Raw genomic sequence first — 14935 nt, 5'->3', positions numbered from 1 at the left:
CGTAGACTTTGTGGCGGGAGGACCTGTCTCAGGGTGGGTCAGCAGCATGGCAGAACACAGGGCTCACATCCCCTCTGTCCCTAAGTCTCCTAGTCACCTTCTGGGGATGGCGTAGGCCAACGGTCCTTGCTCCAGGTCCATCAACTCACCCGCTTCCTGGGTTGCATCCAAACCCTCCTACGTAGGAAACCACTAGGATTCTGTTGCAAGTGGGATGAAACCAACAGATGGAGCTTTGCTCTCCTAGCGTCCTAACTGCATACTGTGCGGAGGGCTCTGCTGGTGCGCCGCTCCCTTTAGGGATGTAACCGTTATTTGGTTTCTGGGTTCAGGAGGGCACTGGGGGAAGGGTGAGGCCCTGCATCCCTTCAATTTACTTCTGTGGCCTGGGTGCAACAAGCACCCATCGTTGCCTTGGGTCATGCTCACAAGGCTTGAAATGGGGAAGAGCTTTTCCGATGGTAGGCAGCTTTTTAATCTGGCAGGAAAATGCCTAAAGAGATCCACTGGCTGGAAGCTGAAGTTAGGCACCTTCAGACTAGAAATAAGGTGGACATTTAACAGAGGTATTTACCCATTGGAACCATGTAACTAGGGACATGGTAGACTCTCCATCCCTTGCAATCTTTAAATCCAGATGGGGTGCCTTTCTACAAGGGATGCTGTAATTCAGACAAAAATTATGGGCTTGATGCAGGAAATATGGGGTGAGGGCCTCTGGTCTTTGCTATGCAGGTCACTCTAGAAGGTCAGACCAGTCCCTTCTGGCCCTAAAATAGATGAATTTCACCTCCTATGTCGAGGGGCCAGCATGAAGTCTGTACACCACGCAAGCTTCATTGACAGCCTCAACCTAAGGATTAAGTGGGCACAGACGTTGTTCTGGCTCCTCTGCACAGGGGTGTGTTAGAAATGTCCCGTCTGCTTTGTGCTGATTAGAGCAAGCAGGTGTGTGCACGGTTGGGGGTGGCCGTGTGCATGAGGCTCTGCTTGTGCTGTGCATGGCCCCCGTTAGCCAGCCCTCCCCTGGGTTTCCCTCGGTAACGGTTGTGCTCTCTTTGTATCAGGGTACAGAGCTGTGCCGTTGAAGAACAACTACAGCGAGAACCTGGAGTTGGCCTCCCTGCTTGTTAAAATAGAGATCTTCCCTGGCAAGGTAAGGCTGGTCCACTTGAATGTTGTCCTTCTCTGTAACACAGGAGAGCAGATACACTGATGGGCTTAGAAACCAAGGGTTGACTGGTCCAGAGGGCTTTGAGCTCCCCTGATGCCTAAGGGTATATCTGTAGTGCAATGAGAGATGTGACTGCAGCACGAGGAGACGTACCTGAGCTAGCTTTGATCTAGCTAGCTCTGATAGCAGCAATGAAACCGCAGCAGCACAGATGTACAAGGCCACCCCTCACCCTCATTATGTACTCAAGCAGCTAGCCACCTCTTCACTGCTCTTGTCACTTGGGCTAGTTAGATCAAAGCTAGCTCGGGTTTGTCTGCCCATGCTGCATTCACACCTTTGACTGCAGTGTACACACACTCTAAGTGAGACTGTAATTCATTGTTTCCTCACCACCTTACTAATCTTACTTCACAACCTGAGCTTCCCAGCTCATCAGATCTCCCATCTAAGCCAGGGTAAGTCTGGTCTGTGCTTGGAGGAGAGACCTCTGTTGAACAGCTTGGCGCTCCAGGAAGCGGCGTGGCACTGCCCGCTGTGAGGCAGCACTGACCTGCTCTCCGTGCTGGAGATGCTATCTCCTGGGTGGCTCTTAAAGATGAGGTCCCGATCTCTTGGCAATCGTTAAAGAGCCCACTGCTTTCTCTGCCATGCCTGCTGCGCAGCGGCACAAGCGGGATTTTGAATGGCCTCCTCCATCCTAAAGACTCCAGAGCTGTTGTTCGTTAGCCCAGAACATCCCCCTAGTCTCTCACAACAAACCAGCTTGGTTCTTTCAAGCTGGTCCCTGTGAGAAACCCACCACACAGCTGGGAGTAACTGGCAGCCCCTGCTCAGGAGACAAGCATGGCATATTGTGGGCCCCTCTGGGGCATTGCCTGAGGTGGGTTTATCCCAGTGGGGTGAGGCAGAGCTCTGGGGATGAAGATTGAACGCACCTGCCTGTGCTGCACTTGGTTTTCATTGGATCCTCACTCTAAAGCTCCCGTCTGAGCAGGTATAGTTCTAGCTTCCAGGCCCAGGAGACGTTGGTTTCTAAACTTATTCCCTCTGGGGGAGAGGAGAGGGAGAGAGGCTGATATCTCATCTCAATTGGGCTGGTTCATGTAGTTCTGTCATGCACAATTTTTGCCTGAAGGGTTGGTAATTCCCTTTCTAGCAGAAGGTCTTTTAAAAAACAAAATCTTTCCCTAAAGCTAGTGTTTGTCTGTTAAAATTGGGGCAGACGTCTAAAGAGCATCAGCGCACAATTGCATGCGCATTTGCATATCTGACTTGTTCACATCATCTTCGTGTTTGCACAACTACACAGACAGCTCTGGTTCCTTGCAGAGAATGTGCATGCAGTCCCAGTGCTGTGCTTTAAAAATCACTTCCCCTTGTTTCTGATTCAAGCAGGAAAATGGAGAAATTAACCTCTTCGGTGCCTCAGCCCTCCGAGAACGGACAGGTGACCCTTCAAGTCAGCTCCTGACAAACCGAGTCCGGGAAGGGTCCTTCGACGCCCGCTACCAACAGCCATTTGAGGATTTCCGGGAGCAGCTAGCAGACCAATTTGACAGCCGAGAGCGAAGGTAACACGGTGGAGTTTTGGAAAGGGATTTGTTCTCTCTACCTTGAGCTCCTATAACGCAAACCAAGCATGGCCTTGGATCCAAGCTACCCTTGATTTTAATCAGTGCAGCTTCTATTGCCTAGTTGGCAGTTTTCCTTATCATCTCCCTGTGACGCTGTCTGAGTGTAAGCTCCCTGATCTCGACAGCCCTTGGAGACAGTTACCAGGAGTCCAGTGTGACTCAGTGAGGGGTTTGGTTTAGTGGCAGAGCTAAGGCAGGGGACATCCCACCATTCATGGAGAGGCACTGGAGCCTGTTGTCATAATGTAGGCCCTGTGTCAGGGCTGTTGCAGCACACTCCCCACCTGCCCACGCTTCTCCGCCCACGCTGGTGCGTCAGGCACCTGCAAAGCGCCTGTATTTCATATTGACGGGTGGATGAGCGAGGTTCATCTGCAGAGTTCTAGCCTGCAAGACAGGTGTGTATCTCACAGGTTGCCATTCACGCTCTGGGGCAGGAAGGAAGTCCTCACCATATTTAACACTAAGTGAGGAGGAGCTGGGGCTCTTTGGGCTGGCTATGCTCCAGCTGCCAGGCTCCTGGCTGGGAGCTGAGAACCTGAAAGCTCTGAGAGCCCTGGCTTAACTTGAGGCTCTAAGGACTCCTTTCCATAAAGCTGGGAGTCTGGAATTCCTGGGACTGGCGTACAGGGTTTGGGGAAACCCAGCCATGCAGACTGCTGTGGGGCTGGGAACATCAGGGCTTCCAGACTGCTGGCTCAGGCTGCCCCGCTCAGGAGTCACACAGCCCATGGAGCCTCCTGGGCCAGGAGTTTGGAAGCCAAGGTTCTTGGACAGTCCATATTATGGGGCTGCACCAGAGCCCAAGCAGCAGCTCCGTGAAACGGACATTGAGTGACTAGCAGCCGTGAAACTGACAAGAACGTCAGTTTCATGTTTCATTTGGGAACCAGAAGGTTTTGGTGTTTCTGAAACAAAATTTTCTATTTGCCAAGGAACTTCAGCAAAAGGGGTTTCATTCAGCGGCACAGCCCACATTTCAAACCTGAAATGTCTCTCAACCCCCAAAACACACGTTTCGGCCAGCTCTATCTAACAGTTCTGAGACGGATGCATAAGGGCTTAGCGGCCCAGCCTGAGGCCCAGTGCTGGAGCTGGGTGACCTTGCAATGACTGGGATTATAAATAGTGCACAATTGCTTGTTAAGGTCTCTGCAGCAGAATTCATCTCAAGCCCCTCCCCTTTCCTCTCTTCCCCTGCAGGGTACTGCGAAGGACCAGGGTGAATGGGGACAACCGGCTCTAGCCCAACTTCGCCTGCTGAAAAGCACCTCTAGTGCTTGTGATTATCACGGAACGCTGTGAACTGGTTTCTATGGAAACGTCACTGCTTTGGCCTACTTTCAGGCAGCTTTTCCAGTTTCTCTGCTGGTGTGTGTTTGAGTGGAGAAATTAAAAAAAACTCACCACCCAACCACCTTCTACTACCAAGCCCATAATGAAGTGTTATTAATGTGTATAGCCTGTCAGCTATTAAGGCTGGAGACAAAACTGTGTCTATAATCAAACAAACTCCCTTTGAGCCTATATCCTGAGAAATCTAGATCCCAGCCCTGCTCAGAAGCTGGTAGGGAAGCTTTTTACAGCATTAACTCGATGTAAATGTTTCCCACTCTCTTGAGTGACCTGCCTCTTCTCCCTCCTTTTACATGCCCCCATAGGGAGGTACTTTCGAAGAACCAGGCAGGATGCACCTCAGTCCTTTTGTTGTTGTATCAAAGTACCTGTATAGCCTCTGCCTCTGGGTCCAGTAGTGAAACTCAAAGTTTACAAGGCCCCTCTAGCTTTAAGTTACAATAAAAAAGTCAGTGTTAAGTGTGTAACGTCTCCGCTTTCTCGAGGTTTGCCCTAGCTGCCGAGTTCATGCTCCACTGCAGAAGAGGGCCTAGTGGCCACTCTTCAGTGCGTTTCAAGCCAGCAGCTAGCTGTGGTTTTTGCGTGCAGTCTCTCTTGCACCTTCAGGCGGACCTGGAGCTCGCTCGCTCTCCCTGCCTTCATGTTGCCTTGTAAACAGTTCAGGCAAGGGGTCTGAAATACTGTGGGTTATCGCTCTCTGTCGCCCAAACGGCACATCAGGTAGGGAACGTGTCCCGCGGAGGCCTGCATGAGCACTCCCAACTGAAGGGATAGCAAGAAAATGGGAGTGCAGAAGGCTGAGGCTCACCAGAGAAGCTACATGAGATACTGAGCCAAATTCAGCCCTGCTGGCAGCAGGTGCAGCTCCACAGAAGTTTCTTCCTACCTGGCGTGCAGCCACCAGTCTAGTGGTTTCTGGCAGTGCTGCTTCTAAAGGAATACTCCCGGCTGCTGAAACTCATGTGACTGAGTAGCTCTGGTTTAGGTTAGGAGCTGGCAGTTGCAAATTCTGCTTTGACTGGTGGCTTCTCCAGCTGAGATTTAGACAAGTTGTTGCCACCCTTATTTTGGAGGTGGCAATGCTTTGCCTTTTCTTTTAAAGTGAGAGGAAGAACACCTCTGGCCGAGCGTTTGCATGATCTGCAGAGGGAATGTGTCCTTTTCCAAACAGAGCTGCTCCAGAGCTAGTGATAAATGGCTACTCAACTGCACAACAGTTAACTCGTACCTGCTCTCTAGGCTGGGGTCTGAATTTAGGTTATTCCAACCTTCCAAAGGGACTGTATTTATCATGGGGGTGGAAGGACAAGGCAGGATAATAGACCATGCTACAGCCCTTGAGGCAGGCTGTATGCTCCACAGCAGTGCACTATATTGTGTTTGGCTCTTGACTGGTGTTACTTAAGAGCCATACTCCCCACTCAGCCTGAGGATTGTGTTCAGGTCACTCTTTTGAAGACCAGAATGTCCAATAAAAGTCCTCAACTTACTTTTTCCTCATTGTGTTTTGTGCAGAGGGGTAGGGAGAAACGGCAAAGCAAACCCTAATATGCCCTGGTATGTTCTTGTAACAAGGAGCACATGTGCAGACAAATAGCTGAAACAGCGATAAACATTCAGGGAGAACGTTGAGCGAGACACCTAAGAAGGCTGCAGAGGAATATAGATCCTGCAAAGCCTGGACCAGGCTGCTTGAGGAAATTGTCATGCTGTTTTCCAGAGGGATGGAAGAGTGCACAATGTGTAAGTTATTCGATTCCGTGGACCAATGCAGTCCTTGAGTATTTCAGACCCTCCCATGCGCCCTAGGAGCCATCACTTTCTTTTAAGTCTATGTGGGGGACTCTACCAGCATTGCTGCTGGGCGTTGGACGCTGCCAATGTGTGTCTTTGTGCTCTGTTGGGCAAACTGCACTCCCGGGAGTAGCCAGGCTCACTGGGAGGGGGTGACATCAGAACTGAAGGCCACGCAGACCTTGGTGTCTCAATGAATTCTTGTTTTTAAAAAGGGGAGAAGGGTCAGGAGATTGTGAGGTACAAAGTCTGGCAAATCAGATGCATCAGCGCTGGCCCATACTACCTTAATACCCTGTGTTTCAGGACCCGTTGCTTGTGGGAACAGACTAGTGATTGGAAGGCAGTCAGACTGAATGCTGTTAGCTGGGGTGATCCTAACTCGTACATCAGTGTGAACTAAAACCCAGACACCCCTCTCCTGCCTCCAGGCAGTCCCTGCCCATGTGCTCTCTGGAAGCTGATTTACATTCAGCCATCAGGTCTCTGGCTTTGGTGACACAATGGGGCAGCAGATGGAAAGTCATGGCTGCTTTTATATTTAAGTGGCGATTTTTATTGATTTAAATCTGGAAGTGTGTGTGTCTGATACAGAGGACTGAGGTGACCTTGCCCAGGGATGGTCTGGCACAGCCAAATCCCCGTGGACTCCAGAGGGTTGTCTGTCCTAGAGGCTTACCTTTGGGAAGTGTGCTTCCCCCTTCAGGACCCAGCTGCCATTCCACCAGGCAAGCTCTCCCTGTTGGACTCCGCGTGCGGAAAGCTGGGCAGTACGTCTCACAAACAACTGGCTTTGAAAAGAGAGTTGTAACGAAGAGCCGCTGTGCAGCAGCTCTTGGCAAAGCACAAGGTAACGTGCCTGGCCCTTTAATCCCACCGTTCCAACGGATACAGACACCACCACGCTGCTCCTGTTCATATTTTATGCTCTTTATTTAGGAACAACTGAAAAGGTCTCATTTCATTTCACCAAACTGTACAAGCAAGCTCCCCCCCGCCCCCCTCCACATATACAAAAGTAAGGGAAACTTGTGGTTCACTTCTCAGAAGTGGCATTGTTGCTACAGGGAGCTCACCCACAGAATAAGAGCATGTAAAGTCCATCGCAGGGGCAAGCGACCCTAGCACTAGTAATAACTATAGCCCACAGTCACAGGCAGCTTTGTTTCTCTCTTTAAAACCTTCACCAAAAGTAAAAACTACCTTCTCACGCAGGTGCCATGTTAAATCTCCTAATTATGGTCTTTAAAAAAATCCAAAATATCCCCCCCCCCTCCCCCAAAAGACGACAGCCAAGTCTTTTCGCTGTCCCTAGCCACAAGGCTACCCTTATGAAAGGTCCCATTGCAGCTCCAATTCTAGTTTCCTTTGGATGAATCCCAGGTCACTCAGCACCAGGATGATTTTAAACAAGACACCATATGTTGATTGTATGGGCTGATGAGAAGCAGTGTGTTCCAAAGCCTGACTTTTAGTGCCGTGCTACCAACATGGGGTGAAAAATTCCTGACAAAATTCCTAACAAAAATAATCAGATGGGGGCTGAGCAAAAGTACAACTTTATCGAGAAGATTTCTACCCTGCTCTCTTCACTGATACCAGCGAACAGCATATGGGTAATACCATCCATCTACCAGGACAGGAGAGATTGGCTTAAGGCCAGCCTTCAAATGAGCGACCGAGTGGAGTGGTATGCTCTTTGCTGAAAGGAGGGATAAGTGTAAGAGATCCCTGCTGCATCTGGAAGAGTTCAGTTAATTTGTTTTCCTGTTTGTTTTCAAGCTTTTGTGGCGCTAGTCTGAAATTCCTGGCAGATCCCATTGCCAGTAATGGACACAGCAGGAACTACCCTGGCAAAGAGAGTGACTGAATCCCCTTTTCGTGCTGGCAGCTTCAACTGATGCTTACATGTTTGTTTTGTAATCGCTGAGAAATTAAAAATGGTCAATAGGGTTCCCTGTCTTAGGAACTGGTTTCACAAATTTAAAACACAGTTTCATGGGAAGTAGGGAGAGATGAGTTTAACAGTATCACTGTAACTATGAGTACTACTATGTGATGAAGGTACACTATTCTCATCTCTCACATGCTGATCTGTGCCAAGCTCAGAAAAACATCGTACCATCTGAACTACCCCTACCCGCAACATTTCATCTTCTGTTCAGGCTCTATGATCAATGGCTCCAGCTTTATTTGGGGAAAAGGTTTTTCAAGTTTCCAATCATCAAGAATTGCTGCTCTATGTGGAAAAACGAAACTGCTCTTCAGCCTTCCAGCTCCTCCTCCTGAATGCACAGGTCAAGAGCTGGCGCCGACAGCAAATACAAGAGAAGATGGTGTCTTGTCGCTGTGCCTCTCACTGCAAGTCATGCCATCACATAAGAGTTGTTAAACTGGATACCCACCATGACTATTTAGTTTCATACCACGGCTGCCATTGTGCCCTGCCTTTGCTGATTGATTCTCATGCTGTGAAACATTTGTCTTGGCAAATGACCCACAAAGGCTGCTGTAGGAAGGGATAGACCATTCTGCTTTAAATAACTGAAACATCAAGTGCAAGCTCTCTGCAGATCGCTGCATTATAGCAAGGCTAAGAAAGCATGGAGAGTCACAGGGCTGTGTCCATCCCACTGTGCCATGGTTGGAACTCGGCTTAATTTACGGGCCTGATTTGCAGAATTGTTGAGTGCCCACAGCTCTAGCTGAAGTCAATGGGAACTGTCAATACTCAATATCTTTGAAAATCAGGCAGCACCTGTACAGCCGTCCCTCTCCAGCTATTTTATACCATGGGCATCACTATGGTATCCCCTAATGTCTCTGTTTTCCACAATTTGGCTATCCCTAGCCTTTCCAGCCTGTATTAGCCCCCAAAAAGCAATCTGATAGGAAATATTCTCTCCTGTTTCAGTCCTTGCCGTGCTGTGCAGCAAGTGGTCAGCAGGGGAGGGAGAGCAACCGGTGAAGCACTGGAATGGGTTACCTAGGGAGGTGGTGGAATCTCTTTCCTTAGAGGTTTTTAAGGTCAGGCTTGACAAAGCCCTGGCTGGGATGATTTAGTTGGGAATTGGTCCTGCTTTGAGCAGGGGGTTGGACTAGATGACCTCCTGAGGGCTCTTCCAACCCTGATATTCTATGATTCTACACCACCACCTACTAGTACTGATAAGTCTGATTCAAACATTACACTTTTAAGAGTTACAGGGGTGCAGCTCGGGGAGTATATGTCCAATTCATGATCAAATACTGAAGTTGTTAACACAATCACCTGTTAAGCTGGACACCTGCAGGTAATTGTCAAATGCAGGCAGCTGCAAATGCCCTCTGTACATGAACCACTAACTAACCAAGCCACTATCCCAGTGACTCCCTTGTGAAACTGGAACTAGGAACTACGTTGAGGAACCAGGTATAATTAAATTTTATAGTGTTTTAAAAAAACCATCCAGGATGCTAGCCAAAAAATCAGAGCCTTGTCTAGCAGATCACTGCTCTTACTAACTAGCAAGCCAATTCTATTCCTAGAACCAGGAAAACCTACGATTCTTTTTAAAGATGAGACATGACTGGATATTAATCCGGATAGCAGGTTACTAAGCACTTGAGTTTCTGGTTTTAAGCCAGCCCACCTCCTATACAAAAGTTTAATGTTAGTAAGATGGAAGCAACAACATAAGACTGAAGATAAAAGGATTTTTACAGCTGTGCAACCATCAAGTCCGAGTGAACATAGGCTCACTTTTAGCTGAGGGAGTTGGAGAAATTAGTTTTTAAAAATTTCCTTTCCTAATAAGTAAATGCTAACTCACCACTCCATCTAGCCAATTCTCTCCTTTTATCTAGTCCAAGTGACAACGCTTGTTGATTAGAGGATGATAAAAGTTAATACTGTCTAGGTGCAAAATGGAGGTGGCGTTTCCTGCAACACCAGCTGCAGAAGTGCTGCTGATAGGACTGTCAAACCACTTCACAGTGACCAAGAGCTGGTCCACAATTGTTTCAGTTTCCGCGCAAGCACACTTCTAATGTCCTGCACCAAACCCTATGTATTTTGGTATTAGTGCCTACTTCATTTCAACCTATTTAACAGAGGTGTTAGATGAACCACGAATGACAGTAGCTCTCCCTTCTTTATAACAAACCCTTTTGGAAATACCCAGTAAAAATGTGTTGGTAATAAACATATGGGAGATTAAAAAGGAACCAGGTTTCTTTTGGTGTCTGGTTCAGAAGCTTTATCCCAGACCCATTTTATCACTCCCACCTTCACCCTGCCCAGAGAGGTGCAATTCCATTCACTGGACTGCCTGCCTTTAGGGAAGCCAGGCTGCATGGAAGCATATTTGAAAATTCCTCTAACGAAAAGGGACTAATAGCCTGATGTCTTTACATATCCACAAACGAGCATTTAGCAGCTTTAACCCTTCCAGGCTGGGTTTTCTGGGTACACCATGACCAAATTCCCTTCAGCTGACTAGACGTTTCCTTTTATTTTCTGGGCTACTGGCAGACTAAAATCCAGCTGCAAAAAAATTCAGCCAGTGCCTGGAAAGAAAGATTTTTAGAAACCCATTCACAGGGTGATGATTGAACATTTCCTTCAGTGGCCTGGAGGTGGCTCTTCCTAAGTGTATGCCAACAAAGTCACCTTGAAGGGGCAAACTGTGTTTCCAACATCTTTATATAGCACTCAGTAAAGTGTACATTTTGAATGTACGTCTTATGCAGTAAAAATTGCACATTTGAACAGTACATGTGCATATTTAAATACTCCTGCACGTATATAGACACTAGAGAGTAAATGACTTACCTGTATTTGTTCTCTTTAGTTAACACTGTACATGCAGCCGTACTCTTGGGTCACCAGATTCCCACCAGTAGCATCAAGAGTAATCGTCACTGCTAGACGTTTCTAGTCCTTCTCCCTCCCGTCCCTTGCTGTTTCAGGGTATACAAGATGACAGTTGCAGGGACTCCAGCAACCATTGTGGAACTGACATCTCGGGAGCAAGAACGTAGGGGCTCAGCCATGCAAATGTTGAGCTCACACCATTGAGAGGCTGATTATTGTTGCTGGTACGCCTCTAACAAAGGTTTAGTGTGACCTGTACAGTTGCAATGTTGTCTTTTGCATAAGGAGAAATGCTATGCTATCAGCATGGTTCTCTGAACTGCCACAGACTGAACTAACAGGCGTAGGTGTCCTGCTAGAGTCCTTTCATTCCCAAATGATGCTATGACTAAAGAGAGCTACTCCTCTTAATTATTGAATAGTAAGGCCTTCTAAATATGGACATGAGGAAAGGGGAACGCTATTCAAGAAGATGACTTAAGGTAGAAATCAAATGCTACCTTTGGAAGAGACGCCGGGAGAGATTTAAAAAGACCAACCTCTCTTTATAAACTTACACTAGATCAGGTCACTTAGAACTTGAAACTCACCCATTTAATAAATATCTCCTACCACTGAGAATAAAGCCTTCCACATTAAGAAAAATTACACTAGAATCAAAAATAATAAAGAAGCTGCTTTAAAGCAGTAACAGCCCACGACATTGTAGACCTATACATATTAAAAAGGTATATGATTAAGTGAGCACTTAATATACCAGATAACTAAAAACTAGTTTGCAACGTATTTATTGTCTAGCTCACAGAAAGACAGGACTACAGTTGGAGAACTAGGTACGGTGACCTGGACCAATAAGTATAGGTTAATAGCATTAGCACAGTGGGACAAGAGAAGGAATCTAATTCAACTAGTGGTGTGACAAGCAAGCTTCCTGTCTAGAAAACTGGTTGCCTGCCTAATAGAGTCCTACTAGACAACGATGACTTGAAACGTTAGCAGAAAGCCAAATTTTTGTCTGTATTTGTTCTCTGAAGAACAGTTTGTTCTCTATAAACAATGAAAGGGATTCCAGGGCAGGATGGAAACATTAAGTGCTAGTTCTCAGTAATTAATGTGAGGCTTGGAGAGTAATGGGCTGTGCTACATTCCACCGCCTAGCATAAAAGAAATAAAATTACTCCAGGCAGTAGGGGGACAGATTATAGCCAATTCTATCTCCTGACCTTTGCAGGATCCCAACCCCCCACTGGATATTAGAGGGTGTACAATAGCTTATTCCACCCCCATCCCCAGGGAAAGAAATCTACATCCACCCCACTGAATTCATCCTGTTCTTGCTACGAAGACTGGCATGTTGCTTCTCAGATCTTCTCTCTTGCTCTGACACACATACTGACAGTCATGATGGTATCCTCCAATCCCTGATCTAGGGACCCAAGAGTCGGGGACATATGCAACATTGCCAACCGTTAGAGAACAAACACGTTACAAACTGCTGAAGATAAAAATGTATTGTGCCATGATAGTCCATTTCTATGCAAAAAATACATTTACACAATCAATGTCCAAAATTAATTATGCTTGTCGAGGCGGCTGTCTGTATGTCAAAAGTTGGTTCCATTATATGAATATGAAATCTGAAAGTTTATCCACTGGAAAGGAAACAGCATCCTACGTCACAAGAGTGAGAAGATCTTACTGATGCCCTACTCTGGCCAGCTGGTGAGTAAGATTCTAGATTAGGCTGCAGATGGCACTGCATGAAGAGCCCGATTCTCTTGCTCTCCCTCTCTGATGTGCTGTACTGAAAGGTCTCATTATAGCAGTGCTTTTACACCACTCCCTGCTACTGAGATTCGTATCAGGCCCATGGATTTACAATCTTCTCAAATGTAATCGCAGATCCTTCAGAGCAGGCAGTTTAAGGTCAATCTGTTTCTGAAAGAGACAACATACACAAGCGTCAGAATTCACGTCACATGCTTACAAAATCAGCACGTAACGCTGGGGCCTCTAATGCTGGAAGAGCTTTCTTTGAGCAACAGCTGGTTGCATCATAAAGTGAAGCTACAGAACAGGACCCTGCTGTGAGGAGGAAGGAACAGGGCTAGCGTGAAGGCTAGCAATTGCAAGGGGGCAGGAAGGAAGCAGTAGCTACACCCAGGCAGCTGTGGCTGTTGGCAGAATGCCACCTCCTATGGCAGAAGTTTGTTGTAGTTAAGCGAGTCATCCTCTGGACCACCCTGTTCCAGGGATCTAACAAGATGAAGGATGGCCCCATAGGTGCTGGAACGAGGGGTACTGGGGGTGCTGCAGCATCCCCTGGCTGGAAGTGGTTTCCATTATATACAGGGTTTACAGTTTGGTTCAATAGCTCTCAGCACCGAAGTTCCCTGTAAGCAGCCGTGTGGCCATGCAACTGCCTATTAAGCTCTGTGTAGGGTTTCAGGGCTGCAGCGGGGAGAGGCGCCTCTCGCCATCGGCCCCAGCATGGACCTGCCCCGTACATGCCCAGGCCCACTGGAGCTGCCGGGGAGAGGAGCCCCTCCCTCAGCCCAGCCCAGCCGGAACTGCCGCAGCCGAGGAGAGGCACCTCTCCCCCAGCCAGAGCTGCTGCGGCAAGAGGGCTGGGGTGAGTCCTCTCTCCCCACCACAGTCCCTGGGCAGCCTGCACCCCAAACCCGTCATCCCAGGCCCCACCCCAGAGCCAGCACCCCCGGACCCCAACCCTTTGCCCCAATCCTGAGCCCTGTCCCGCATCCTGAAGCTCACAGCCCCACCCCAGAGTCTGCACCCCCTTCACCCCCTGCATCTCAGCCTCCTCCCACACTCCAAACCCCTCGGCCCCACCCTGCCACATGAATTTTGTTATGTGCACCAACATGAAGGTAATGTGTCTACATTACAGGGAAAAGTCGATCTAAGCTATGCAATTTGAGTTACGTGAACACCGTAACTCAAGTCGACATAGCTTAGCTCTACTTACCGCAAGGTCCACACTATGCGATGTTGATGGGAGATGTTCTCCCGTCAATTCCCCTGACTCATCTCAATCTGGTGGAGTACAGGAGTTGACGGGACAGTGATCTGCGGTGATTTAGCGGGTCTTCACTAGACCCGCTAAATCAACCGTCGATCCTCCGGTAAGGGCTGGTCCACACTAAGCCTCCAGTTCGAACTAAGATACACAACTTCAGCTATGTGAATAACGTAGCTGAAGTCGAAGTATCTTAGTTCGAACTTAAAGGTACTTACCACGGGTCCACATGCGGCAGGCAGGCTCATTCGTAGACTCCGCCTACTCCTCTCGCGGAGCAGGATTACCGGCGTCGACGGCGAGCACTTCTGGGATCGATTTATCGCGTCTAGACAAGACGCGATAAATCGATCCCAGAAGATCGATTACTTGCCGCCGAACCAGCGGGTAAGTATAGACATACCCTAAGTGTAGACAAGCCCTCATCAGCCTCTCAATCAGCACAAGAGCAGGGTCCCTTTAAAACCCAACCCTCGTCTAGAAATTGTGTTTTAAAAAAAAATGTGAAGGGGGGAAGCCACTAAAGATTGGAACTTACTTCTTTAAAGGCCTCTAAACTTAGCACAGTTGTGTGGCAGGCAGGAGCCTGGCTTCAACCTGATCTGCTGGGCCTCTGTGCTTTAGCGAGGTTTAGTACAGAAAACTGTCCAGCTGCTGAGGATCCTCAAGGAAATGGCTGGGGCTCTGCTGGGTGAGGAGGGAGAGTGCATCCTCACCCACCCGGCAGCACTCTGCCAAAAAAGCTCCCCCCCGTATTACGTTGTTCAAAGAATCCATGTTGGGCTCAGAAGCAACCCTGTTTTCCAGGAGAAGACTTGGAAGGGGCATTAGGGCAGCTGGCAGCAAATGCCATTTCAGCACAGCTCCACTGGAAATCCCGCCCCTCAGTGCTCTTCCCTCAGGGCAGTGTCCAACTTTCACACGGGCACGTCTCGCAGTGCTCTATGTACTTTGTGCTTACAGTGTTTTCCATGCATAGATCTGAAGGCACTGTACAAAGTGTGTGTGTGTGTGTAGGTGGGATGGGATGGGCCCAAGGTCACACAGCTGGGAAACAAACAGAAGCCAGGCCGCCTGCCTCC

General features: G+C 48.2%; 2 protein-coding genes across 5 annotated transcripts in view; one reads left to right on the top strand and one right to left on the bottom strand.

The window, feature by feature from the left end:
- PLCG1 (phospholipase C gamma 1) overlaps nucleotides 1-4626 on the top strand; it is a 101371-nt gene extending 96745 nt beyond the window's left edge. For 2 of the 4 annotated variants that reach the window (XM_054045965.1, XM_054045964.1), the window contains exons 30-32: nucleotides 1068-1156; nucleotides 2573-2748; nucleotides 4015-4626. In XM_054045965.1, the coding sequence (XP_053901940.1) occupies nucleotides 1068-1156; nucleotides 2573-2748; nucleotides 4015-4057 (308 nt within the window). In that variant the 3' untranslated portion in view covers nucleotides 4058-4626. Of the gene's footprint in view, nucleotides 1-1067; nucleotides 1157-2569; nucleotides 2749-4014 lie in introns of all 4 variants that reach the window. The other 2 variants (XM_054045963.1, XM_054045962.1) reach the window with 1 other exon arrangement.
- Nucleotides 4627-10626: 6000 nt separating this feature from the next.
- Nucleotides 10627-14935, bottom strand: part of ZHX3 (zinc fingers and homeoboxes 3) — a 61078-nt gene continuing 56769 nt past the window's right edge. Inside the window, exon 5 of the mRNA XM_054045467.1 lies at nucleotides 10627-12754. Coding sequence (XP_053901442.1) covers nucleotides 12744-12754 — 11 coding nt within the window. The 3' untranslated portion in view covers nucleotides 10627-12743. The remainder of the gene's footprint in view (nucleotides 12755-14935) is intronic.

Source organism: Malaclemys terrapin, chromosome 12, assembly GCF_027887155.1.
Source record: "Malaclemys terrapin pileata isolate rMalTer1 chromosome 12, rMalTer1.hap1, whole genome shotgun sequence".
NCBI lineage: Eukaryota > Metazoa > Chordata > Testudines > Emydidae > Malaclemys > Malaclemys terrapin.
The sequence above is the reverse complement of the archived record's forward strand: the minus strand, read 5'-3'. Positions and strand labels throughout refer to the sequence as shown.